The following is a 27,250-nucleotide window of genomic DNA, read 5'->3' on the forward strand; positions in this document are numbered from 1 at the left end:
GGGTGCCGGCTGCAGCGCTCCCAGGGAGGGCAGAGCTGCCAGGTGCGGGGCGCCTGCCCCGCCCGCCGGGGGGAACCGGCCCCTTCCCCGCCCCTCCCGCCACGCGTGTCGGCGCGGGGCCCGGGCCGGCCGCCACCCGCCGTTGGACTCCGCGCACGTGTCGGCCCGGGCCGCGGCGGGAGCAGACCGGCGCCCGGCGGGGGGCGCGGCGGGGGGGGGGGGGCAGCGCCCCCAGGGCTCGGCGTGGGAGCGGCGCCGGCGCGGGCTTTGCGCGCGTGGGACGGGAAGCTCCCGCGTTCCCCCCGCAGCGCCCCCGCAGGCAGGCGGGTGCCGCCCGGCTGCCCTGCGGCCCCTCTTCTGCCCTTCCGTATCCCCCCGTGCTCTCCCTCGGTCTGGCATTCCTCCTGCCCTCCCTACCTTTGCTCCGCCGGCTTCGCCCAGTTCAGCCCTTCGGGTCTCTCGCCGATTCTGGAAGGGTGGTTATCCCTGCTGCCCCAGCTGCGCGGAGGGCTTCTCTAGGAGACCCGATGGAAGAACGCCCGCGGTGCCGCCGTCATGCACGTTCCTTGCTGGAAAGCAAGCAGGAGAAAACCTAAAGTTGGTTTGCAATGTGGCGGTTGGTGCTTGGCAGGTGTGGGAAAGCCCTTGTGATGCCTGGTGGAGAAGAGCGGAGAGGCACCAAGCTGTAGGAAGCGACGACTACCATCAGGAAGGCTGGGGCTACTGGGAGATGTTGAACGGCTCACACCAGACCAAGTAGGCTTAAGAATGGTGTGAGTACTAGAAATTATGTGTAGAAGCTCTTGTGTGTCATAGCCAATGAACAATTCACAAAATTATTTTTGCCTTAGACTACATTTATTTAAAATTATCCACATTACAAAAAGTGTAAGCAAATGCTACCAGTGGGCTCCTGCAGAAATGTCAAAGGGAGGTATCCCTCTAAAACTGTGACACTTGAACTTAAGGACTCTTACACGCAGGAAAATTATGAAAAATAGCGATAAATAAGAGTTGATACTATTTTTGAGTTACTGTGCTGTTTTTGCCACTCGTACACGTTCCTGAAGGAGTACATGAGCAGATTTGTTGGAGTCAGGATTTCTCAGGTTATTAATGGTAAGAGGATCAGGAGCTGAGAGAGGGAGAAATAGCACAGATTCTTGATTTTGATAGATAAGTGATTGTATTTAAATACTGTATGTGGAATCACAGGCCTATGCCTTACCTCTGGCATAACAGTATTATAATTACATTTTGCAAGGAAAGTCCTTTTCATCTAAGACTCTCAAATATTTTACATACACCACACCTTAATGAAGTAAGTAATTATCCCCAGTTTGCATATGGCTACACTGAGGCCCTAAGAAGGGACACCATTTCAGACTTTAACTTGAATTATACTTGACCATAAGTAGGTGCAGAGCTTTGAGTAACAATCTGGAAGAAATGTCAAGTGTCAGAATGAGATGGTAAGATAAATCATAGAGCTCCTGTGCTCTGAATTTTTACGGTTCAGTTTTACGCCAGAAAATGGCTTTCCCCTACAGAATGGAAAGTTGCAAGAGAGGATAGTTTGCATCAAAACTAAGGTTTAACATGTTTGGTTCCTGTCAGGTTCTCCCCGTACTGGGGCAGGTGTAAGAATGTAGTTTTAAAGACAATAAATAATAACTTTTGCAGCTGTGCCTAAAGGTGGTGTGCTGGCCACCTGAAATCTTTTAGTCAAATTCCTGCTTTGCAGCTGGTCACTTTCACTTTCACAGGTGTCTCTGCATTAGAAGTAAGCTTATTTAATGACCTTAACTGCAAATGAAACAATGTTGCAAAAAGCATAAACATGCTAACAGATGGGAAGATTTGGAGAGGAGATTTTGCGTATTGGTTACCTGCAGGACAAAGGTCCCCTAGGAAGAAATAAAACTAGCTAGAATAAATAAAATCAGACTACTTGTCAGCAAGAGCTTTTACTAAAAGGTCAGCTCAAGCTCTGCAAAATGAAATATATTTCAAACTTACTCCACCAAGAGAAGCTCCTGAAACTGGGAATGGGAAAGATCATTACTTTTTCCATGAGATTGCTTAATGCAGTGATTAATGTCTGTATTAGACTGACAGAGATTGTAGCAGTAGGTGCTTTAGAAAAACCAAGCTTCCCAAAGATTATAGCCAGTTGCTGCAAAGAGTCTTCATTAACAAAAGTATGTTGTGTTGGTGCTACCACCATTTTCCAGGACCATTGAAACCTGGAATTTTTGCACATGTCTTTGCTCCCAAGAGCTCTCAGGAGTATACAACCCTGGAATTAAAACCAATGATTCCCACCTGTTACTTTGGGAGTGGTTTCATGCTCTTTCAAAAATGTGATGTTAAAATGATATATATCATTGATTTAGTTCCAAAATCCTGTGCTGGTTCAAATTTGTCTGGAAAACTTTGATGGATAATCTTCTATCATATGTAGGCTGCATAATGTATTATCTTTCTATGCTGCTAGGGAATCATGTTACAGCCATTTTATTTTTTTTTTTTTTCTGAAAAGATGACAACTCTAAATTATATTTAGAGACCTTATTGACTTGCTGTAATGATTTATGGAATTTTCCTCCAAACTATTCCCTCTGTTCTGCTGTAAATTATTTTTTATTCAGGTTCTTTCTATAATTGCATCAGGATTATTATATTAAGATGCTCTATAAAATAGTAGAGTAGATGGGAAATAGCTTATTGACATAGGACTGTATATCAGTTACCTTAGCTACCAGTCTTTGGTCTGATCTTGGGCATGTAGCAGCACATCCTTGTGTCTTAGTTTTCTTCTCTGAAAATTGAGATAATGATAGCAATCTTAAGAAGGTGCTTTTTGATTTGCAGATGAAAGCCCTGTATAGGAGAGAGGCATTGTTTAATTATTTTTTTTTTCCAAATTGTGGGTTTAATAGGCCTGAATGTTGTCTTAAAGCGCTTGTGAAAATAAAGCCCAACACCATTCAGCTTGACCAAATGGTTAACTATCAGCAGAGCAAAACTGATTTTATCTGGGTCAAAATACAGGAGACATTTGTTGTATGTGTCATCTGAAGCTATGTGCAATGAATTTTGAAGTATCTTAGCACCTTGCTAGCAAGACCTGTATTAAACATATTTTGAATGTGTTTAAACTGAGGCTAAAGTAATTCTAGAGTCTTGTTATAACATGGAAAAATCTCAGTCCTTGTTGGTTGGTGAAACCATGTCATAACCTGTTTTGTATAAAACTGTCTTTAAACTGTGCTTAAGCAACAGCTGGTGGTTTCTCCTGTGAACAGTAGATGATGTTTAATTAGCCTTACAGTCATCTACATTACAATCAAATCAAAGAATGCAGTTGCAACACATTCCCAATTTGTATTGTAAATGTGACCCTAACTGTGTTCCTAAGATCTCTGTCATGTGCTACAGCTGGATACACTGACCGGATTGTCATGTAAGCAGAAACTTAGGGCACTAGCAGAAATTCCTATTCCTAAAATCATATTCATTCTTTATAGATTGATACTTTAAGTGTTTGAAGTTTACCACAAGCAAAAAAGCAAAGGTTTACTTCTCTAGTATTCTATGCTCTCATTAATTATTCCATTTAATAGTGCTGCTCAAAATCATCTCTCAGAAAAGGAATTTGGATTACACAATCTTGGAAAACAAACCTGTTGCCACCAAGCATGAGCTAACATGTTATAGTACTCTATGGCTTATCACAAGTCAGCACCCAGTTTTGTAGACCAGAAAAAGTCTTGGTTGATTATCTGTGCAAATAAACTATGCTGTGTTGAATATTCTAGTTTGCTTATTCTGCCTGAGGACTTACTTAATACCTGTGCCTCTTTTCAGCTTTTCAGTAAGACTTGTAAAATGAAAAACTTTTTAGCATTTTTGAGTAAAGTAACAAACTTTTGATTACTTTTGATTCCATGGTTGCAAGTACTCCGAATGGGATTTAGACAAGGGCTATACTTTTCTGTGCAACTGTTACTGCTGTCCAAGCTAGAATAGTCTTATGACAGAATGAATAAAGTTTTTCCAATTTTCATCAATTATCAGTTTGGGTAATTTAAAATGTATAATTTAGCATGGTCATTAGGTCTTCAGATTTTTGAAAACAGTGGTCTCCTGAACAAAAAAAAATCACTAGCTTTTGACAGAAATCAGTTTAGCAGCATACCTAGAAGTCAGCATATAGCACTGATCGGTAGGTATTTTAGTGGCTGCTCACTTCTGATAATCATAGTCTTTATGCGTCTCAGCATGGATTTAAGTGTCTTTACTGTGAGCACCCAGTTGAAAATATTTTATTGCCACTTAGAGATAAATGGTTTCTTGAGAAAGCGAAGACCTAACATCATAATCTAAAATGTGGTTTTGAGACGGTCACAAACTTGCGGTAACTCAAACTGATCCGTTAATGTTTGCTTATCTCTGTGAAATGGGTGTAAGACCATGCTTGGGTATAAGAGTACTGTGAAATTCTGAAATTAACAGGGATTGACACTGCAAAAGAATAGAACCACAGCTAGATGTACCTCAGCTCTTTGAAATCTATATTGTTTCCAAAAGACCCTTGACTCTTATTCTCACTTTTGGTCAAATTTAACAGGAAACTTCCTGTGAGTTAGAACAATTTGGGAATGCTGAGAGGCGTATATAAATATTGATTATTTTCTATGCTGACTATCATTTGCATGATACACTGGAAAGATTTAAAACACATTTTCCTGGAACAGATTAATACAAAAATGGTATAAGAAATACCAGGTTGAGGAGATGATGCCATAACCAAAGTCATTAAGATACAGAATGCAGTTCTTTTCTCCTTGCATATTTATTTATTCTACTGGGTCATTTCAGTTAGTGGTTCATAAACTATGGCTGTTTGAGATGGATTTCCCACTGCAGTTAGCTGGGTGACTGAAAATTCACTCTAGAACTTGCCTGTAAAAATGGGAGAAGTAATGCTGAGGTAGTTATGATGTGTTTAAGATAAGGAGGTGTCCTTTTGTCTTATCTATTCAACCTTTTAACAGAGAAATACTGGAAGATTTTAGAGAGAGAATTAAAACAGGTAGAGGCTAATAAGAAATTTGATTAGTTTATTACAAATTCTTAATTATTTCAGTGACTGGTAAAAGATTTGACCAGCAGGTGAACAGAATAAGAAGCAAGTACAGATTCTCAGATAATATCTGCATAAAAGTTATATATATATGTATGTATATAAATATATATAATAAATATGTGTAAAATAAATAAATAGGCCATAACAAAATAGAAACAAAGTAGGAGCTCAAGGCTTTAATTTAGATAGATAGTAGAAATGGGATGTTCAAATGGAGATTAGGCACAGCAAGGGCAGCCATGATAAATGATCAAGAACCTGGAGCAGAGAGGTCAAGAAAGAAGCAAACCTTTGAAGGCAGTCATGCAGATGGAAGCCACATACCACTGTTAGAGTTGCCCTTTGAGGAAAAGAGAAATTAAAAAGTAGTTTAAATAAAGTTAATAAAAGAGTTAAATGTGATAGAGGGAGGAAATTAGTGTATGTAAACCAAAGAAAAAACAGAACTAGAGAGCCCTAACAAGTAAAAGAGGTAATGTAATTTACTAGAGGGCATTTGCTATGTGCCCCATTTAAAAACAATTTGGTGGTAAAGATGGAAAGAGGCAGAGATGGCTATGAAAGGTGTATGCCTTTTAGTTTATATGCAGTGCACTTATGTCGTTAATTACATCTTTTTTTCCTCACTTGAACAGAACGATAACTCAGCGTGGATGTACCTGTGTACATCTGTGTACAGATCTGTGTAAGAGTACAATCTTAGCAAAAATGAGGGCTAAAGGAGATGCAAGCTTATGGACCCGTGAAAGTCAGGGAGAAGCAAGCCATAAAGGAAATAGGTGGAATCCCATCTTACCAAATGCCCCCTGAAACCCAGCTTGCCCATAAGACACAGCAGTATTTGATAGTATCATGAATGTATTTTTTGCTGTTCATATCCATAGTATGAAAGATTTGCTTGGTATTGCCATTTCTAGCTGGCACCAGAACTATAAAGAGAGGGAATTTACCATTAAGGGGAAAAAAAAGAATTCTATTGTTATTTACAGTTCAGCAACTGGTAATTTGAAGCCCTAGATAATATGGACTCAATGTGTTATATCATAATGTAATTGCTGTAATTATTATTTTCTTCACTGCACATTAGTTCTTTAAGTGTTATGCTAATAGCTGTATTCACAGTGTTTAAAAATAATGTTTCAAGAACAGGAAGGAAAGACATAAATACCTTTTCACTACTGTAATCATTGCTATAGCTGCAAACCATTCACGATTCTTCAGGTCAAGACAGTATATGTGCAGTTAAATAACAAGTTTGTTACATGTTTGCTTTCTTCATTCACCCTATACACTAACAAGTGTTAAACAACTAACAACCCCTGCCTTGTTTTCAATCCTTTATATTGTTAAATAATTTTACTATTGTTTGTGTTAGTGAGTCTACTTGTGTAACTCCACAGCAGCTTTAAATTCAGAGGTTAACAGTTCAGAAGTTTGTGGATTATTAAAAATCAGAATAATACTACACTGCAGGCAAAGGTCAGAAAATTTCAGAGTAATTGCACTTAATATGTAAGAGACAAATAAATGCAGAAGCTGTAAGATAGTTTTATCCTTGTCAAACGAGTTATAAAACACAAGAATGCATTTACTGTGGGGAGGTTTCTTACTATCATTTATGACAGATAGGTGTCGGGGATTAGAGCATGGGGATTTAGAGTCTTGTTGCATCACATTTTAACTGATCTAAGCTGGTGTCTCCACAGTCCTGTCCACTCTCTCGTGCATAGCCCTGTTCCATCTGTTGAGCTGGGTCAGGCATTTATCTGACCCCACAACTGGGCAGTTTGGAGACCAGAGCTGTCTACAAGCTGATGTTAGCAGAAAGGTCTTTGCCTACTATAATACCCCTTACCAGTGTAACTGCCTCACCTGGCAGTTCAGATCAGCACCGAAGTTGTCACAGGGAAGCAGTGGCAGCATGCAGGTGTGGGACAGGCAGGAGGGTGGGAATGTGGTAATATTGCCTTCAGGTGGTTTAGACTGCCAGGAGCTGCACCCATGGGTTCCTGTCCAGCACCTGCATGTGACTCACTGTGTCACCTTAGACAAGCCAAGTAACCTCAGTCACCTTCTCAGTACTAGGAAACCTACCCACTGGGGTTTAGTAGGCTATACTAAGACAATGTGATCACCAAACAATAAGGCAGCTGTAGGTATTTTATCCACTAACGCGTTTGTCCAGTTGGCCCTAGCACTGCTGTCAACATAAGCACTTCAGTAGCAGTTTCCTTTAGTAGGTGAGAAATACCATACTACTTGCTAGAGAAACAACCCCTTTCCTTTGGGAAAAAAGTTATAGTTCATAATTTGTGATATGCTGTTGTCTCTGATTTTGTTAATGAACTGTAAAAAAGATTGTGCAGGTCACTTAAATTTTTTAAGAGCTTAGGACAGTTAAGATATCTAAGAGGTAAGATTCTCTGTGCATCCTAATGGCACCTTCCTTTACATTCATTCTGTTCACCAAACAAGGTATGGGTTCTGTGAAGAAATCTAAGGGTATATAAGCAATCAAACATTGTATTTTACAAAAGTAGCTCATTGGGCTTTATTAGTGCAGGTTTAACTTTGCAGCTCCAGTACTAATACCTAAACTGCCATCTTCTCAGTTACCTACCCATGTTGGCAGACATGCAGAATTTTGTTTTCCAGAGGCAAGAGGCATCACTTAGAACAGGGTGGGGTTTTGGTGAAGCTAAGGGAAATGATCTGGCTTTCTTCTCTTTCACCCGCAACGTGGCAGAGTGTCTGCCTCTAGTGTGTCGACAGGGAACCTAGAACCACATCAGATGCCTGGCCCATTTCTCTCTTTCTCTGGGTGAATGGGATTGCTCCAGCTCCTCAGGTGCTCTTTGATGTGTATGCATGTGTGTATATATATATATTTATACATACGCATGAAATAGGCTTTACCTGATGGATTCTGAGTCTGGCAAGGAAGAATATGGGGGAAAAGGTCTATCTGGTTTCTGCTCCTTGTAGTGTCCAAGCAGGGTGGGATTTTCTCATCAGAAGCTCTTTCCCTTTCTTTCCCTTCCAGTTTTGTTCCATTGTGTGCTCTGACACAAGCTGCAGTGATATGAATTCAACCTTTAGTGGCTTTTGTATTCTACTTACTGTTCTGGCCCTTTACCAGAAATTATAGTAAGGAATGCAGGTGAGAAAACATAAACAGTGATTTTTAACATTTTGTAAGAACTGAATGGAATTTCAAGGACAGAGAAAAGCCACTTCACAAGGCTGAGGTAGTTTTCTCTGCTCAAAATCATGGGGTGCTCCAAACTGGGGAACTCTGAGAGCCTCTTAGAAACATCTCAAGAATTCTAGTCAGTAGAGTAACAAAAATAATTCCAAGTGTCAGGCAAACGGTTGCTGTTAATACCCTTTATAATTTGTTATTTTTTGTTCATGGTATTTGGCCTTATTCTTCTATCTTAAATCTTGCATTTACTAATATTTTTGTATTTTATATTTACTTCTGATAACTAATATATATAATACTAACAAAGCTACTGTGCAAAATAAGGTTGATATGGCAAAAGAAAAAGCAAGTTTCTGTACTCTTCAGGAGTCCTTTTATCTTTTATGATATTCAGTTAATTGCTGCAATAGTTAAGTAAAAGATGCCAAATATGAAAGAATTCATTTGTAAATCATTATCAACAAAACAGAACAAATCTGACCATTCTTAGAAATAGACTTCAGAACAAGTGTTCTCATACTTAAGTTTACAAGTTTCCTTTTTCTTACTGTCAGCTATCCTGGTACCTGTCAAACTGCATCTTAAAAGCTCTGCACACACCAGCTGATTTTTGTTTTTTATGCCTTGTAAGAACCTTGAAGGGTGCCTGTACTCATTTCCCCCCCTTTTGAAAATTATGCCACCAATCTTGGAACTTAAAGCTGTTTTGCTGAAGCCTTCCCTGTGGGATTCATTGTGATGCAGTAGTTTAAATGCTAGTGCTCCCTGTCCATCACTGGTCCCGCTCTGATAGCGTCTGCAGTAACTGAAAACTCTCCAGCTTCTAGAGTTGCTTAAGTTACAAGTAACTTTTGTTACTGTCAAATGATAAACACTTACTGAATATAACATATAATGTCCACCAAGTTGGGGATCCCCTGCAGTTCAGACTGGTCCTCAGCTTTCATTAATTAATTGCCAGTACAATGGGAGGGATTTCTCATTCTTCCGCTAGTTGCTGCTTCTCTGCTGGTCTGTGCTGTCCCCTCAGTAACACCGGCACAGTCACCTCTACGAGTGCATAAAGTTCACCATGGCATTTTCTAGCTTGTTTGTTTTTGATTTTGGGTTTGGTGTTTTTTTTTTTTGTTTGTTTTGTTTTGTTTTTTTAATTTTCATTTGTTAGGAAGTATTTATGATGGATAGGTTCCACCAATTCGATGGCTTGTTTTGTTCTGGAGCTAGTTTAGAGATTTTATAACAATGTGCTGGTGAGTTTGTGGCACTGTATTTATTTATAATCGGAGCTCCTGCGCGCTGATCGGCGAGCATTTGAACTTATGAGGGAAGATTTGTTTAACTGAATTTCCTTAATATGATTAAAAGAACAGTACTTGAGTAAATATTCTCAGAATTATTACGAGAGGAAAGATATTTAATTAGGTGGAATGATAATCAAATCAGTAATTCCCAGATTCTGAGGGAAAACAAGCACGGCTGTGTTCCGGGCCCCCCTCCCCTCAGGGTGGCGGCCGCGGGGCAGGGAGGGGTGCACGAACCAGTCACGGGCACCCGGGGAAGATCACGGCAGATTTAGAATCCTCATGCCTTCCCTGTTGCCTTACATTCTACGATCCGTGTTAGAAAAAGTGTTGTTTACTTTGTGTTTCCATTTTGGGGTAGAAAATGTGCAATATTGTGCTGAATTGCCTCTTCCCCCCTCAAAAAACCCAAGCCCGGGAGCAGTTTGGGCAGAGCTTAATATTAAACCACTCTGTGATCCTTCTGTAGATCTTCCCAAGTGGCGGAGTTATCATCAGGACCCTTTTCTTTTTGAAAACTCAGGTTCTCTGTGGGAGCGGGAAAATGACCTGGGATCACAGATCTGACGGTGCCGCGTCACCCGCACCCCCCTCCCCGACACTTGCTGCCCCTCCGGCTGCGCTTTCTTCACAGCCCTCTCCTTCCCGCCCTTCGCCGAGCGGGAAGACGCGGGCAGCGCTCGGAGATGCCCCCAGAGACTCCCTGACAGCTGCCCTCAGGTCCGCCCGCCCCGCCCAGCTATGGGCCACGGCCTCCGGAGCCAATCACGAACCGCCTCCGCCCGGCCCCTGCGCTGCCACCTCCAATGGAGTTTGAATGATTCCGAATCAGCCAATCACGAAGGCCGAAGACCCGGCGCTGCGCCCTCATTGCTAACGAGGCGAGGTCCGCTTGGCGAGCGGCGTCGCGGAGGGACCAATCAGCGCGCTCGGGCGCCCGATTGGCTGGGCGTGCACAAACGGCCGCCGGGTGTTAGCGGCAGCTCTAAATTGCGGTTGGGACCGCGGCCCGTCCTGGCCCGTCCTGTCGCGGCGACCGGCTGCGTTCCGCTGGTCGCCGCCGGTGGTGAGGGGCTGACTGAGTGACTGACTGACTGACTGAGACCCCGGTCGGTGTCTAACAGCGAGCGGGCGGGCGCTCACCGGCTGTCTGTCTCTGCGGGTGTAATAGACAACCCGAGGCGGCCGCCCGCCTTCCGCGCCGTCAGGTGGTACCTTAGTGGAGCGGGTAGGCGCCGTTAGCTGGGCACTGCCCCCGGCTTCCCCCGAGAGCGCGGTGGGCGCCGTGCGTCCCCCTGAGGGGCCGGTGTGCCCCGGGGCGCCGCTCCCGGAGGCCTGGTGAGACGCAGTGAGGCGGGACGCCCCGCGGGCCTGGCTGAGCTCGGCCCGTCCGTCGCGGCTCTCTAGTGGTTCTGAGGTAAGTTGTCTCTCACAAGTGGTCTCTGAGCTGTGCAGGTGTCTCGAGCAAGTATGTCCGTGCCAGGGCCTCTGAAGGCGCAGTCATTACAACAAAAAATCAAATCGTGCGAGCCTGCCTAACTTGTATGTAAGGGCTAAGTGTCATACAGCAGTTTCTGCCAGTGGAGAGCATTCTCGGTGCCCCGAGCTCAGTGTTACTGCTTTGAAAAACTAAAGAGAGAAGCATAGCTGCCACCTAAAATGAAGCCATTGGTTTTCACAACTTTCAGGTTAAGCATGGCTGAAGTGCTATGCAGTCATAAGTGCCAATGACTTTCTGCAACGTGAATATCAACACAAGATGTGGAGAGAAATTTTGTGAAATAAAACAGTCAAATGCAATTATAAAAGTGTAAACCCTGTTATTGTTAGGTGGTTGATTAATGTGAGGTTTCAAAATCTTGCCTTAACTGGACAGAGGCGAGTCAAAATAGGACCTACTATTAAATGTTGCTGCTGGATGTTTAGATCAGGAAGCCAGCATAGTTGTGAAATACTCTATTGTAATCATTGCTAAGCTTAAAAAATGCAATTTATTTAAAAAAGAGGCATATTTAACCTCATTCAATGTCTAATTGTAGTTGTCTTTGTGTTTCAGGAGGAGTACTATTCATTTTACTTAAACAAGAATCCTGTCAATATGAGCTGGGCTGTGGAGGAATGGAAAGAAGGGCTGTCCCCCAGAGTCCTTCAGAAGATTCATGAGCTGGAAAGTCAAGTTGACAAGCTTAAAAAGGAGCGTCAGCAAAGACAATTCCAGTTAGAGTCTTTGGAGGCAGCTTTGCAAAAACAGAAACAGAAGGTAACATAAATACTGTGGTCATTTTCCTAAAATGCCAGTCTCCATGCCAAACACAATTGTAAAGATTTATTACCTGGTGGTTTTTAGGAATGGGTTAGCATTTTGTTTCTTCCTGCTGGCTGACTAAAAAGGTAGCATAGAACTATAAACTGCTTATCTTCATCTTACTTCATACTCATCATATTCTCCTTCCTGCTTAGTTCTTGACTGTTAATAGAATTCCTGCCTCTTCTCTGTGTTTGGCATGGTTGTCCATCTGCAGGTGTTTATGTTTAGTTTGAGGCTTTCCTATGTCTCTTAATGATTAGGAAAAGAAATAACTTTATTGTTACACCTGTTAAATCTTGATAGTGACTAGACCAGTTTTATATAACAGTGGTACAGCTGACAGTCTCTTACTGTTTCGCCTTGCCTGCAGATACATATCACCTTTTCCTTAGTTTATGTAACTATGATTATTTTTTTTTTTTCCCTTGTAGAGACGGCATTTTGGGATTTGGTTTTCTTTTTCAGGGCTGTAATTTTAAACCTCATCAGACTCTAGAAATCAACGATACTCTTCATCAGGGTCCTGCAATTCTTCAGAAGTCACCAATTTGGTTGAATTTTGTTTTTTAATGTTTGAATACAGCTCAGAGGCAATTTACAAAGGTTGCCATTTATTTCGTTTAGGCTGCTGCAACTTGCTAGCAAAACTTAAGCCTAGTAGTTTTCTTTGGGTTTCTTCCTGTGAATTTCCAAGTACTTATTTCAACCATCCAGAGGAAGTGCTGTGCTCCCCAAACAAAAACAAACAAACAAAAAGGGGGCTCTGAAACATATATGTGCTTGAAAACTCTTGGAAACAGCAACTAATGCTTGCTACTTTTCAGTCAAAAATAATAATGTTGCACAAAGATGTAGCCAGACTGTAGCCTGCCCCTTAGGAGGGAAGGAGAATGACATCTCTACTTCCAGGCTCTATTTCCTGTTTCAAAGCTGTGACTCTTGATAATCATTGTGCATTCTTTTAGTGAGTCAAGGTATTCTGATTGCTAAAGTTGATAGGGCTGGAAAGAGAAGTGAGATGATCGGTGAGGAATGCAGACTAGTGTGGATTATTTCAGGACTGATGAATTTTTTGATGAGCTTGTGTCTAGTCAGTAAACAAAAATTACTAATATCACTCAGCTGAATTTTAGGAAATGCGGATTCCCTGCCTCCCACCCCCCCCCACCCCCAGGAATATTTTAACAATGTGTATATCTGAGCTTTTCAATGCTGTCAGAATTTTGAAATGCTAGGAATAAAATAACAGTATGTAAACTTTGTGTTATTAAAACAATAATTGCACAGAAGTGCAGAGGGGACTTCAGACATTTTTTTTAATGGTCTATATTCCAACTAGGTTGAAAATGAAAAAAATGAAGCTGCAACACTAAAAAGAGAGAACCAGAGCTTGATGGAATTGTGTGATAATCTTGAGAAAGCAAAGCAGAAAATTTCATATGATCTTCAACTAAAAGAATCTCAAGTCAACATTCAGTCAGGGCAGCTGAATTCCTGCAAGAAAGATATCGAAAGGCTAGAACAAGAACTGAAAAGGTGAGGACTTGCTGTACATCTCTAACCCATGTACAATCATTATTTTTCTCATGTTTTGCTCCTATAATGCAGCCTTTGCAGTCTTTTAGTTTCTCTTCATCTCATACTTCAGATTTTGTGACTGAAATCTTAAAATACTGACCTATTTTTACATACACATACGTATACATGGACTTCTAAATAAACCTGTGTGCCACTTGAAGCAGTGAGCACTTATAGACCCTGTTTAATTCTGAGGGAATTCTGCATTGTTACATGAAAAAGGAGCCATCCATTCTGTGTGTGTGTGGGTTTTTTATTTTTTTTTTAAATCCAAACAAAAATGTTAGCAGAACTGGCAAAAGTAACCTGCAAAGATCTTAGAGTTGCAAGGGAAGTACATGGATAGTTCAGTCTGTAAGATCAAGTCTACCAATAAAATATGATCACTGAAAGGAGGAGGCATGTACATCTATTGGAGTAGAAGAGGAAGCTACCAAAAACAATGGTGATGTGAATGAATCCAGTTGCTTTGGTAAATAGATGCCTAATTCATAACACCTCAGCTTCTAAAGAGTTACTACTGAGACAGTATGTGTGTATTGTCTGTAGATGTGGAATGCAATTCATACAGTAAAAGCATCCTCTGTAATGCAGACACATCTAAAATCCTTCATCTGAGGGTGTTACACAAATGGAACAGTTGCCCGTAGTGAAGTGGATGTTGTCATCTGTTAAACTTGCTCTCATACTCAAGAACAGAGTGTCTGTAGTAAAAGTATTCCTGAGACTTTGTGTCAGTAAGGCCAAGTATCCTACTTATGCAGTGAACTGTTGTGCTAGTTAAGCAGAATTACTGTCACAGAGAGGGGGAAGTCTGGGATGCCAGGTTTCTTAATGTTTTGGTTTTATGTGGGTATTTTTTTTGTGTTTTTGTTTTCTTTTAATGGCCTGAAGTGTATCTGCTTCCTTTAACTTTTGGATGGTATGCCTCATACATGTCCCAGTAGAAACAAATAAAGAGGAAGCTGTGCTGGTCTTTCTGGTTTTTCCCCTTGCCCACCCCCTTCCCCTGCCTTTGGGAAAACTAAAGATAGTTGAAGTATTTGACTGCTGTGAGAAGATTCTAAATGTCAACAAAACAGTTTTTGGCGTGTAGAAACACCAGCTTTGTGTAAAGACCTGCTGAGATCTGTCAAAGAACCTAGTGAGATTCAGCAGGCTTGATAGAGCCACACTCATGTTTTCTCTATCTGTTGTCAAATGTTGGGCTGGAGAGGTTGTGAGCTAATGGTATGTGTTCCCTTTATCCATTCCCAAAATTAAGCCCAGTTTACTGAATTCTCTCCTTCCCATTATATTATTTTGCATAGCTGTCCACTAGAAAAGATCATCTCTTACTATGTGTAGCTTAATCTTTGCAATTGGTATTGGTTTTGGATTTGGTTCAGTTTTGTTTTATGCTGGTAGCTTATTATTTACCACTTCATAGCAACTGATAATCCACTGGGAGAGGAGTTCTTGGTGTTGTGCTGTGAAAGGGAGGGGAAAATGGTAAGGCAAGTTGTAGAGTCACTAATGTAGTGGGCTGCGGCTTGGAACCATTGTCTTATCGACCTGTGCTCCCTGAGCAGGACAAAAGTTGGTGTATAACCTCCTAACCAGTTATCTGGTTTCATTGGATGAGCTTGTAACTCTTCATGCTTACAAAAGTCACGAGAATGGATAGTCTTGCTGTGGTGTTTTGGGTAGCCATGTAAATGATACACATGAAAAATACAGTCGGGTGGAGAGTATTGCCTTCCATTTTCATGAGGTATGCATAGGTTTCTCAAAGCGCACAGTATCATAACATAGAATAAAAGTAGTATGTTTCCTACCATAAAGATGCTTACTGAAGAGGTAGAGTTTTGTGTTATCATTGTTTGCAGTGATTTGGGTGTGTTTAGCTGGACCACATCTTCACGCACTGAGACCTTGAGCAGATCTAACTGATTTTCATCTGCTTTGGGTTGGGTTGTTTGTATGTTAGCCTTGGCTCCTATACAATTGATTAAATATGTTGGAACTCTGAATAAAATATATTCTTCATATTTCTGTGTTATAGTATCTAAAAATTTTTAATGGGTGTATCTTGACCTGATCTTTAAACTAAGTTCTTAGACTTGTATCATTTGTGTATTTCGGGCTCTTAAAAACAGATAATTAACCTTTTAGTTTCCATTACTAATTTCTGCTGCTGCTTCTTTCCTAAACAGGTACAAATATGAGCTTGAGAGAAGTCAGCCAACACAAGTTGCAGAAGACTTATCATGTAGTGGCACTCCACAAAAAAGTTTTAATGCTCCTTTAACACCAGTTCAAATTCATAATGGTAAATTACTTTTTTCTTCTTCGTCTAGCATAGATAGTTAATTGACAGTTTTCTTGGTAGGTGGAGGAGTATTTTGAACATTACACTCATACTGGTTTGCCTAGTTCCTATTATATAGCTTATTATGAGAGTGTCTGATTCACAGCATGATAATTTGATGTTTAAAAACTATTAATGCAGATTGAACACTTACTGTAAATATTACATCTTTTCAGCACTACATTGATGGACATCAACAGTAATAGCAATATCCATCAACGGGTTGCCTGTTCCTAGTGTCAGCTCTTCTCTTCATATAGTGAAGAGCAAACTTCTAAACTTCTTCCTTCATGTACCATGGGTACTTTTAACAGAACTTCAGTCAACAGTCATGGAATAACTTAGGAAATTATTTTTTATTTGGCCTACTACTGTGCATGAAAATCTGCACAATTTATGTATGGTATCCTTTTCAAAGCATCACTTCCATCTTCTAATATATTTAAAATATTTGAATGAACTTGAAGAGTAAAAAGTAGTTTCCTTAACTGGAGAACTGTTCTGTAGTCAGACACCCTTATGCTGTCCATGCTGAAAAACTTCAATGGGTTCAATATTATGTGTGCTGTTCACCTCTTTCTTTGCAAACAGATGTTCTGTGAGTTTGGCATCTCAATTTTACTCTGATGGGAAATCTGATACTTTCTTGCATTCTGGTTCCTTTTAATTTCTTTGTATGTATCTGAAAAGGGGTACAGGAGTTGGCAATATCAAGCAATCCACTAAGTTTGGTACTCCTGAAATGGGGATTAAATTAAAATGATTTAAATAACTGTATTTAAAACTGGTTGGTTTTTTTTCCTTTGAAAGCTAGAGTCTTAAATTCTTTAGGATCTTAAAATACCTCAAATTGGAAGGGACACATAGGGATCATTAAGTCTAACTCCCTGCTCCTCTAGGACTCCTTTAGTCCTTTAGGACTACCTAAAACTAGATAATATGACAATGAGCGTCATCCGAATGATCCTTGAATACTGACAGGCTTGGTGTTGTGACCACTTCCCTGGGAATTCTGTTCCAGTGAAGAACCTTTTCCTAACATCCAGTCTGTACTTCCTCTGATGTGGCTTCATTCCATCTCTTCATGTCCTGTTGCTGGTCACCAGCATGAGGAGATCAGCACATCCCCTTCTGCTGCTCCCCTTGAGGAAGCTGTAGCCTGTGATGAGGTCACCCCTCAGCCTTCTCCTCCAAGCTGAACCAAGTGACCTCAGCTGCTCCTCACCAGTCTTGCCCTTCAAGCTTTTCACCATCTTGGTCTCCCTCCTCTGGGCATACCCTACCAGTTTGATGTCATTTTTGTATTGAGGTGCCCAAAACTGCACACAGAACTTGAGGTGCGGCTGTGCCAGTGCAGTGCAGAGTAGGAAAATCACTTCCCTCGGCTGTTCTCTAGAATGCTACAGTGCTTTGTATTCTTGAGTTTTCCTGAGAGAGTTGTAGAATTATATAAAAATTCAAGAAAAGAGAAGCAAGACTTTTGTTTTGGACTAATATGCTCCTCTTATGATTTCAGGGGAAGATTCCTAAATAAATTCTTTGTCCAATTACTGTTGCATTTGAAAGGAACTCAGGGGAAAAAATCCAGCCTTATTTTCTGGTCACTTCTTAGTGATATTAAAGCTATTAGGCTGCCGGGAGAAAAATAAACAAATTATAAAAGAATAGTAGTATATGATCTATATGTACACGTATATATAATGTAACACATGTATATTTGGGTTTTTTATTTTATATATATTATATATATGCACATATTTTTTAGAGACACATTTTTTTTAAAAAAATGCTTCTGGCACTGGATACTTCTAACGGTTTTGTTTTCATTCTAATGTCAAGTTCCAGATATCCCACCAGTGTACTTTGGAGGCCCTAAATGACTGAACATATTGTATATACAGTTGTTTCTTTCTCATGATCTGACGCTGCTGATAGCTGTTCATTTTTATCATTCCTGTTTTAGCAATAGGCTAGAGAAGATTACCTATGTAATAAGTTAGATTATGAACAAGTATTCATTGTATCTTTGTAGATTCTAAGTTTGAGGAACTAGAAGAAAAATACAAGAAAGAAGTACAAGAAAGAAAAAAGCTAGAATTAGAACTGAGAACGATCCAGGTTAAGGTAAATATCTTGAGAGTTTGATGTGTGATATCTAAGAAAATAACTACTGAGTGAACTTGGAAAATGGAGTGGAAAACTAGTGATGTTCTACATCACTTAAACTGTAATTTTTTTAAAGAAGAGAATTAATCTGTGTGTACTGCAATTCAGAAGTAATCTTGGAGAAGCCAGAAAAGCCAGCATAATTGAATAGCAAAGAAAAGGACATTAAAAATGAGAACACATCCTTCAAAAACTGAAAGTCTTGTGCAAGCAAGGACAAGAGAAAACAGTGTCAGTGTTGCCGAGTTAAATATGATAGGATAATAAAATAGCCTTGAAAAGATTATGAAAAATAACACCCCTAGAAAATAAAAACTAGTACATTTTTCAAGCACCTAAGCAGTAGGAACTACATCAAGGAATCTCCGAGGCCAACAGATGACTAAAATATGAAAGCCTTCAAGGGAAAAAGGGCCACTGCAGAAAAGTTGAAATATTTTTTTTTTATTTTATTTGGTATTTACCATTTAAAGACTTTAAAAGTTTTCTATACCAGAGCCTTTACTGGGGTTCAGTCTATGGCACAGCCTGAAATTAAAATCAGAAGTAGTCTTAAAATAGATTGATAAAATGAATAGTAATAAAAAGAATCACCAGATGCAGATAATATTTACCCATGAACTGATATGGTACTGCAGTATGGGAATGCTGAATGATTGTGATGTGCAACTTATTTCATTCTTCTCCTGATACTGGAAGGTGACAAGTATGATGCAATTTTTTTGTTTAAAAAAAAAGCTTACAGTGCTGATTTCGGGAAATAAGTTTAATAGGGCCAACTTTTTGTCCTGGGCAAATTATTAGAAACAATACATTTATTGATGCAAATGTAGGTATGGTATATAGAGAAAACAACAACCATTTATTTGTAAAGGGAAATCAAGCCTCAAGTATTTTTCAGAGTTTTTATATTTTTTTTAAGAATAAATCAGAGTGTGTGAGTTGTATGGTTCAGTATAATGCCAGATATCCACAAAACACTGAAAAAATGCAACAGTTCTCAAAAGGGGGAGGAGTTTATGTGAATTTAAAGGTAAAAATTGAGGGCAGTGGCAACAAATGGTCAGTTTTTACAGCTGGTGAATGATCAACAGTGAAGCCTGAAACACATTGATAAAAAGAACTGTGCTATTCAGCATATTAACTAGTGATCTGAAAGAGTTGAATAATATGGCTGAAGACCACATAGTATTTTGTAATACTAAATAATTGCAATAATTAAGATTGTAAGTAAAATTAAGCATAAAAACGCCCAAACAAAACAAAAACCTGAAGTAACACACCTGGGAAAATGTAATCTGAAAAAATGTGTACCTGGTATATTCAGGCTCCAAACTTAATGATGTGATTCCAGGAAACAATTCAGTAATTATTATGGCTAGTTCTCTGGAAACTTCAATATTATGTTTAGCAATGGAAAAGAGGGTTTTATTAGGAAAAGAATTAAGACCTAGTTGGAAAATATCTTTTGCCTATATATAACCAAATAGCTCTCGCATCGTGAATATTCCTTGCATATTCTGTTCATTTAATTTCCAAACAGATATGGTAGAAGTGAATGGTACAAAGATGAGTGAGGATCAAGGGAGGAAACAGGGAATGGTAGTTTTCCTACTTTTCATGAGGTGTAGTACGAGCTCTGTAGGCTCAGAACAAAATTATTTTATTGCACTATACTGTGTTAAATGACAGAACAACTTGTTAAAGAGTATTGTAAAAAGGCCCAAATGCAAACAGATCCAAAAAGGAAAGTACAAGTGAAATATTTCAGTAAAAATATTAATCCCCTTTCATTTCCTGGATTTAAACTTTTGTCTCAGAAACCCTGTAAATTTAAGTGGTGTATAAGGGTAATGATTACTACGTGCATGGTTAGGTTTTCATGCTCTTTATCTATAAAGTTACTTTACACGATTGGACGCAGCATTCTGGACTGTAGAGTTCTGGTCTTAGCACAGTTATTCCTACATAACATTCTCTGGTTGGGCTGAGAAGTCACGCTGGGTATTACCTGGTTTAGGGATTTAGTTTAAAAAGATAATTCAAATGACAGATACTTGCAAATCCAGTTAAAGCATACAATAGGGGCTTTACTGTTTGTTATTGTTGTGTTTTTTTTTTCACTTAAGGTGGAAAAAAAACACCCAGTATTTTGGCTCTGTTTAATTTTTCAATAGGAAGAAGTTGAAATCTGGTACCCAGCACATTTTATTATTGCAATTTTTGGGTATGCTATGTGTATGAGTTTAAATAAGTCTGTTCTGAATTCAGCTGTGTTTGTCTAGAAGAAATTAATATTGGTCAGATACCAGATATGTTAGTCTAGACTTCTGTATTTCTTGCAGCTGGCTCCTGTCAGCACTTGCCTGCAAAAATGTAGGCTTCAATTTTGAAAAACATAGAAGGTAAATGATGGGATCTGTCTTGAAAAAGACAGAAATCTGGGTATGTTATTTGTAAAGACACACAGATCAGACTGCTTTTTTGGAGATCCTTGTTTGTTTTTATAGTATCAGCTATTCTTGGATATTTGGGTTAAAGTTGTTTAATTTATATAGTATAAAACCCAACTATATGAATCGGTAGTTTGCACTGGTTGCACTGGATGATGTGATGTTAGAAAAATGTGAAATGACCACAACCTATTTTCTACTTATTAATAAATTATTTTGTTGTATGTTGGATATGGAGCTGTATAAAGGTAGATCCTTTTTTTTCCTTGAACACAGAAAATAAATCAGCCTCATCCTCAAAGCTCTTTGAGTCACAGGGAGATTGCTCGCCATCAGGCTTCTTCATCTGTGTTTTCATGGCAACAAGAAAAGATACCATCTAGAAATAGAGAAACACCTGGAAGGGGAATTTCTACAACATCCTCTTTTCTATGGCAAACCCCAAATTCTAATATAATATCAGAGAAGAATGAGCTTGACAACAGGTTTGCTGAGAATTGTAATGCTTCACTCGTGAGCCAGCTAAGAGCACAGAACCAAGGTATCTGATAAGTTTCTTTAAAACCCAGAGGCAGTTTTCTATATGGTTTCATGAAAGCTGGTGTGTGGATAGAAGAGAGGTATTGAAATTAGTGCTTTAGTGGGGAAAAGAGAAAGATACCTGTTGTTGCCTTTGGCAGCTAGCCCAGTGGGCTGCTGGTGCGTGTGTTTTCAATGATCAGCTAGTACACAGAGATCCATCAGCTGTGGTATCTTTTACACAAGGGTTGTGAGAGTTAGAAGGGAGGAGTTTGTATTTTTGGGGTGGGTAGCGGGCATCATACTGGAGAAGGCCATTTTCCTTTCATAAGAGAATTGTTCCACGAGCAATGGAATTAAGAGTTAAAAAACTCTTTAAGGATTTCACTATATCTCACTGTTAAGTTAAATCATATTGCTTCCTTAATTTTGTATGACTCCTAAGATTTATGGCTGAGCAGTACTTGTGTTAAAAATTCATTGATTGAACATGGTTAATGCATAACTGAGTTGGTCCATAATGGGTGTTACTGGAAGCACAGGATGAAGTATGATGCAAAAATGAAGAAAGCAAGATCTGATCTTGTATTGTGCGTATGGTTATGAAGAAATAATCATTCATGATATCTGATAGTTGGAAGAGAGCAAATAATTTGGTTTGTTGTGGATTTGGTGAATATTTACTTAGGCCTACTATTTGGACCAGCTTTTCACCTGTTTCTTGTAGGAGTGTTTTACAGCTTCCTGTACTCTCCAAACTGCTTATTCAAATACCTACTTGTAAAACTTCAGTCTAGAAGGCATTTTCAGCTTGGAAGCCTTATAAATTCAGCATCAGGAAGATGTTTGTTGGGTTTTAACAAAAATTAATAGTAGTATAATAGTATTTCTGGATAACACTCCCTGTAGCTGGCTGATGTTTTCTACTGTAAAATTGTATTGTGATTTTGGTAGGTAAACTTCCTGATGCATATTGTGACGAGATCACTTGGTTTCATTTTATACATGTGCTGCTTTGGGCCAGGACAAAGATTAAAATAGAAAATGCTGTATTTAAAGATGCCCAATAGCTGGAAAGCCTCTTGGAAGCAGAGACTTAAAATTCCCCAAACAAGTGTTTGTAGTGGATATTTTTCCTTTTAAAAATGGAAAAAAAAAATAATGTCAAATGACATGTTTCTTTGTGCTTAACAACAAACAAAACCAAACCATCAGAGGAACAAATTACCTTTGCCTGTGCAGCATTTGTGCCTGACCTCACATTCTGCTGTGTTCTCATATATTATGAAGTGAAAATTGCTGGTGTAAAGTCAACTATCTTTTGGTCTTGGTAGTTTTAGTCATTGACATGGTAGTAGAAGAGAAGTGAAACTTCTGTTGTAGCTTGCTGAACATTTTACAGGGTGTCTCTCTGTGCTGGGAACTTGGGTTGTACCAAACATACTAAATATTTTAGAATGTGGAAATGTGAGTACCTGGAAAATGTACCTTTCAAAGCAGAAAGTATCCTTAATCTTTACTGTTTCTAAAACTCAGAGTTAAATTCCACTATTAAAGACCTAGAACAACAACTGCAAGCTCAGGAAGAAGTGAAGAAATCCCATATGAATAAACATAAAGAGACTGAACTGCAGCTGGACAGAATGAAGTCGGAGTTAACAGAGAAGGATAAAGTTCTGAACAAAACCAGAGATAAACTGAATCAAATGAGAACACAACTTGATCAAGCTAATGCACAGGTAAGATGTTGCATCACACATCTTCTAACAGTCCTTACAATTCATTCCCCGTATTAAGTTCAGCTATGTTAATGAGAACCAAGGTTCTCGGATAAGTTTTTCAGCATTTGCTGAGGATCAAGTTTTGAGAACTGTGTTAGTTTAATATGTATTACCTGTAAAAATAAATACTTGTTAGCAGTCTCCCATTTTCTGGAAGGTTCTTATACCACCTGAAGAAATACCTTTCATCCTTGGGCAAGACTGGAATGTTGGGGGGGGGGGGGGGGGGGGGGGGGGAAGTCTCTGATCCAGTTGCATAGAGCAACAGTGGCATCTGCTGGCAGGTTCTGACCCTAACTAGACTGTCGTGCAACTGGCTGAAAATCCATTTCTGTTGCTTATACTACAGGATGTTGTGGGACCATAGTCTTTGGACTGTAAATTACTTGTGTAAAAAAAACCTAGGTAAAAATGCTATGCAAGATTGAGAATTTATATACTTTCTAAATGGGCTTTCACAACGTAATCCTAAAGAGTCTGGATTCATAGTAAAAAAACAAAAGGATAGTGCAATTTGCTTAGTGAAGAATTAACAGTGCATTTAAATACATACATATATAAATGTGAAGCGGTTTAGATTTTTTTTCATAATCATGCAAAGAAGAGGAGGACACCAGTGTTTAAAATGATACAATTCAGTCTGCAGCAGGTAACGAGTAAGAAGTTCTCTTGATTAATCAAGTTGTATTACCTTCCAAAAGTCCTTTTTCACAGCATTTGACAAATTTGAAAGTAGTGCGCAGATATCATAATTCCATCTTTTTACTTTTTTTTTCTACTATGATTTCATCTAAAGGATAGGAAAAAATACATTTCTGTGTGTATCTTCTCAGGGTTTAATAACTGTTACCCATCTTTGTCAGCGAGTTTCTACATACTACTGAAGTATGTTGGAAAACTGCTGCTTCCCACAACTCTGTATCGGTCCTTAAAAAAACTCAAAAAACAAAAACCCTTTGCATGTTGAGGGTTAATTGTTCTGCTTGTTAAGAGAAACAGTGACATTTTTTGCATTGCTAGCTCTGTGAGAACTGGTTTAGGGGGGAGTCTTGGCTGTGAGAAAGGTAAAATCATATTCTTGACACAGTCCATTGACGACGTAAAGGCACTGTCGCCAGAGTGAATTTGTGGGAAGACAGCTGACCCAACCTAGCAGCTCAGTTGCTCTGAAAAAGTCTTTCTTTTTGATTCTCCAAATGACTTGATTCAACCTCCTAAATGATAAGGGTATTGCATATTTAATTTTGCCTTATGAATTTACTATGGGTTTGAGAGCTGAATTGTTTTACTAAGGAATCAAAGGGCTGTTGAATCCAGCACAAGGGAAGGAGCAAGGTTATATCGCTGGGAACGTGCCTGGGGAGGGATGAGGAGGAGTAGGACTGACTGGCCCAATTTGAATTGAGGTGCAGTCTGTTCTTAAGGTGCAGTGCAGCACCTTCTCCAGAAGGTTCCTTCTCACCATCTGAAGGTTGTTCCTTTCTGTTCTGTTTCTTCTTTCTCACACTGAAATTGAATCTCTGCCTGCTGCCCAGGCTTTGGATGTAGAACTGCATTGAGATTCTGGATTTTGGTTTCCTGCCTCATAGCCTGAACTTGTTTGGCACGCCCCTTGTGTACTTCAGTGTACTGTGTGCACAGACCTCAACCACAGGACCTCCTCTGTGTTAGCAAGTATTTTCACATCTTGTGAGGTTTGCAACCCTTCTGCAGGCAGGTTTCCGTGTGATCTTGCAGGAGCTCACAATCCCTGCAGTCTGTGCCTAATAACCAGACACCCCAATAGTACTACCTGTTTCTTAAGACACTTTTTGTTTTTAATTACATTTTAAATTGTGAAAAACTCTTCTGTTGTTGAAGTAGGCTAAGATAGTTGTCTCTCTTTTCCTATACAAATAAATATGCTGAATCACTCTGAAATTCAGTGGAATATCCAGTCATTTTCAGTCCAGATGTATCGTTATTTAGCAGTTAGTGGTCATTCTTAATTCATAGCAACCTGAGGTACTGAAAAATATAATCTATTTTTGTCAGATGCAGTGCATTTCTGTAGACTGTCAAAACCATTGATTTTTCTGAAGAAATTTTATTATTTTGTGTGTGTATATGCATATATGTATATATATACACACACCTAACTATGTATATAAGTATATAAATTCTGTCTATATATATGTATGCTCACTAACATATGCAAGTATGAGTTAGTACTTTGGGTTGCTAAGAATTCATATGGTACCAGCTCAAGTTATGCTGTAGATTATATGACTGCTAGAGCATTTTTAGTAGGTGAAATTAGTCGTCTTATATGAATGCATATACATTTAAATAAAACATCGCTTGCATTTTTAACACTTGTGATTGATAACTAAATTACTGTAGGTCCAAGCGATGGAGCAAAAGGTGAAAAGATTGTTGGAAGAACTGAATTGCCAAAGACAAAACGCTGAGAGTGCTCGTCAGTCTTTAGAACAGAAGATAAAGGCAAAGGAGAAGGAATACCAGCAGGTAAGGCAAGAAGAACTTTTGACTTCCTGAGGAGATGAAATCACATGGCTTATTTTCTGTATATGCTTTTCAGTTAATTGTAATTACATTTGATAGAAAGCTAAAAGTTGCAAAGTTAACTGAAAATCTGAAACCATATATCCCAATAGAGCAGGGGTCCTCAAACTACGGCCCGTGGGCCGGATAGGCCCCCCAGGGTCCTCAATCTGGCCCTCTCTATTCAGTGGGATCATTTAAGAATATGGTATTTCTGAGATCTTCTTTCAGAGAAGCAGCACGTTATCCTCCACATGGGTTGTTTGTTGCTACAGCTTGTGTCAATATCTGAGAGCTTGGATTTCAGGCAGTTTAGGTGCCATGCACAGGAACTACTCCTGTGAAGGAGAACTTATTTTTAGTTAGAAAGAAAAAGGCTTTCATCAGACTAATACATAAATCCACATACTGTCATTCTAGGCTATTCAGCAAGGCCATTAACCATGAAGAACTCTTTTCTGTAGCGTTTGTGATCTGTTACTGGCTTTTATGAAGTTTGTTTAATGTTAATTTATTTATAATGTTTGGCTGTCAAGTCCAATTTAAAGGGTCTGTTTTACACAGTCTTGCATCCAAATTTGTGTAATATTGTGGAAATTCCGATCTGTGCTATTTCCTCAGGGAGGGTTTCTTCCCTTTGTGAAACCTAGATAGTGGTGCTGGTCCTACTGAACTGCATCCTGTAAAACCTTGCTGGTGTGTTCCTTATTACATTTCTGTTTCTAGAAGGCAGGTGAGGTCCAGGAATGCGTTTCATAGACTTTCAGAAAGGCCTGAGAAGCTCCAGGCCTTGTTCTGAGATGGTAACACAGGTTATTTTCAGAGTTGCACTTGCATCAGGGCATAGTTGCCAATGTTCTCTGTCAAATTTTATTTAAATATTTCCATTCAAGCTTCAACTTAAAAAGATGAGATTCATATCACTTCACTCCAGACATCTGAAATTTAGGTGTCAGTGTTAGCTTGTTACTTAGGCCTCTAGTCTGCAGAGACAGAAGCACCTTCAGAAGGCAGGTTATTCCAGATGCCCTAGATGTGGGTCTTTACTCTGGAGCTGTGTGTTTGCCTGCTGGCAGTGAAAGGAGCCTTCGCTTTTTGGTTAGATATGTATAACTGATTTTTTGATGTCTAAAACTAGAGGAGGCACTATTTTTGTTTGTTTTGAGCATTCATCTAAAGAAAGGAAGGTTTTCTGCAGTTTCTCTCTTACACTGTAACACATAGGGCTTAGAAATGTCTTTTCAGTCCGTCAGCTGTAGCAATACTTACTGGAATGCTTTGGGACATAAAAATATTGAAGTCATTGCTTCATTAATAAGGAGTGCACTAGGGTCCAAAGAGCCTCCTTGCATGAGCTTAGGAAATGCTCCTGACCAGAGGTTTGCAGAATAGCTCTTTGGAGCTAATACACACTTTACTCCACAATAGTTACTAGAGCTAGCTACTGTGACACCCCGCTGGTGTCACATCTTTCCTTTCTAAATTGGATAGTGCTTCTGTCACCACCTTGGGTGGGAATGCAGTTGCAGACATCTATATTGGGTTCTAGGCCGAAAAATGCAAGATTTTATTTTTTTCATATGTATATACACACACACGCACACATATACTAACATTGATCTTTCTGGGCTTTCTGTTTATGACAGTTTCACACTCATCCGTACTTTCCCTGATAAACAAGAGCTATTTGTTTACTAGATATCTTACTGGTGTAGGTAGTGCTTGGGCCTTTTTCGCTGTTTTTGCTTTGGAGCAGAATGCGAGGGGTGCTGGCATCATTTCACAGATATGACTGCCTAAAATACACTGACTTGTGTGCAGGAGGTTCATGCACCTGAAAGCCAGAGCCACATTGCAGAAAATGTCAGCCCTAGTTCCTTCACTGTGAACATT

The 27,250-nt window shown here is 39.4% G+C and overlaps 1 protein-coding gene across 6 annotated transcripts in view; it reads left to right on the plus strand.

The window, feature by feature from the left end:
* Positions 1–10,660: 10,660 nt before the first annotated feature.
* CENPF (centromere protein F) overlaps positions 10,661–27,250 on the plus strand; it is a 42,771-nt gene continuing 26,181 nt past the window's right edge. For 2 of the 6 annotated variants that reach the window (XM_080408431.1, XM_080408430.1), the window contains exons 1-8: positions 10,661–11,075; positions 11,715–11,918; positions 13,306–13,502; positions 15,740–15,855; positions 17,927–18,018; positions 20,790–21,054; positions 22,569–22,771; positions 25,196–25,321. In XM_080408431.1, coding sequence (XP_080264557.1) covers positions 11,757–11,918; positions 13,306–13,502; positions 15,740–15,855; positions 17,927–18,018; positions 20,790–21,054; positions 22,569–22,771; positions 25,196–25,321 — 1,161 coding nt within the window. In that variant the 5' untranslated portion in view covers positions 10,661–11,075; positions 11,715–11,756. Of the gene's footprint in view, positions 11,083–11,633; positions 11,919–13,305; positions 13,503–15,739; positions 15,856–17,926; positions 18,019–20,789; positions 21,055–22,568; positions 22,772–25,195; positions 25,322–27,250 lie in introns of those variants that run through there. The other 4 variants (XM_080408429.1, XM_080408428.1, XM_080408426.1 and 1 more) reach the window with 4 other exon arrangements.

The sequence above is a fragment of the Falco punctatus genome, assembly GCF_963210335.1.
Source record: "Falco punctatus genome assembly, chromosome: 12".
In the NCBI taxonomy this organism is placed as follows: Eukaryota; Metazoa; Chordata; class Aves; order Falconiformes; family Falconidae; genus Falco; species Falco punctatus.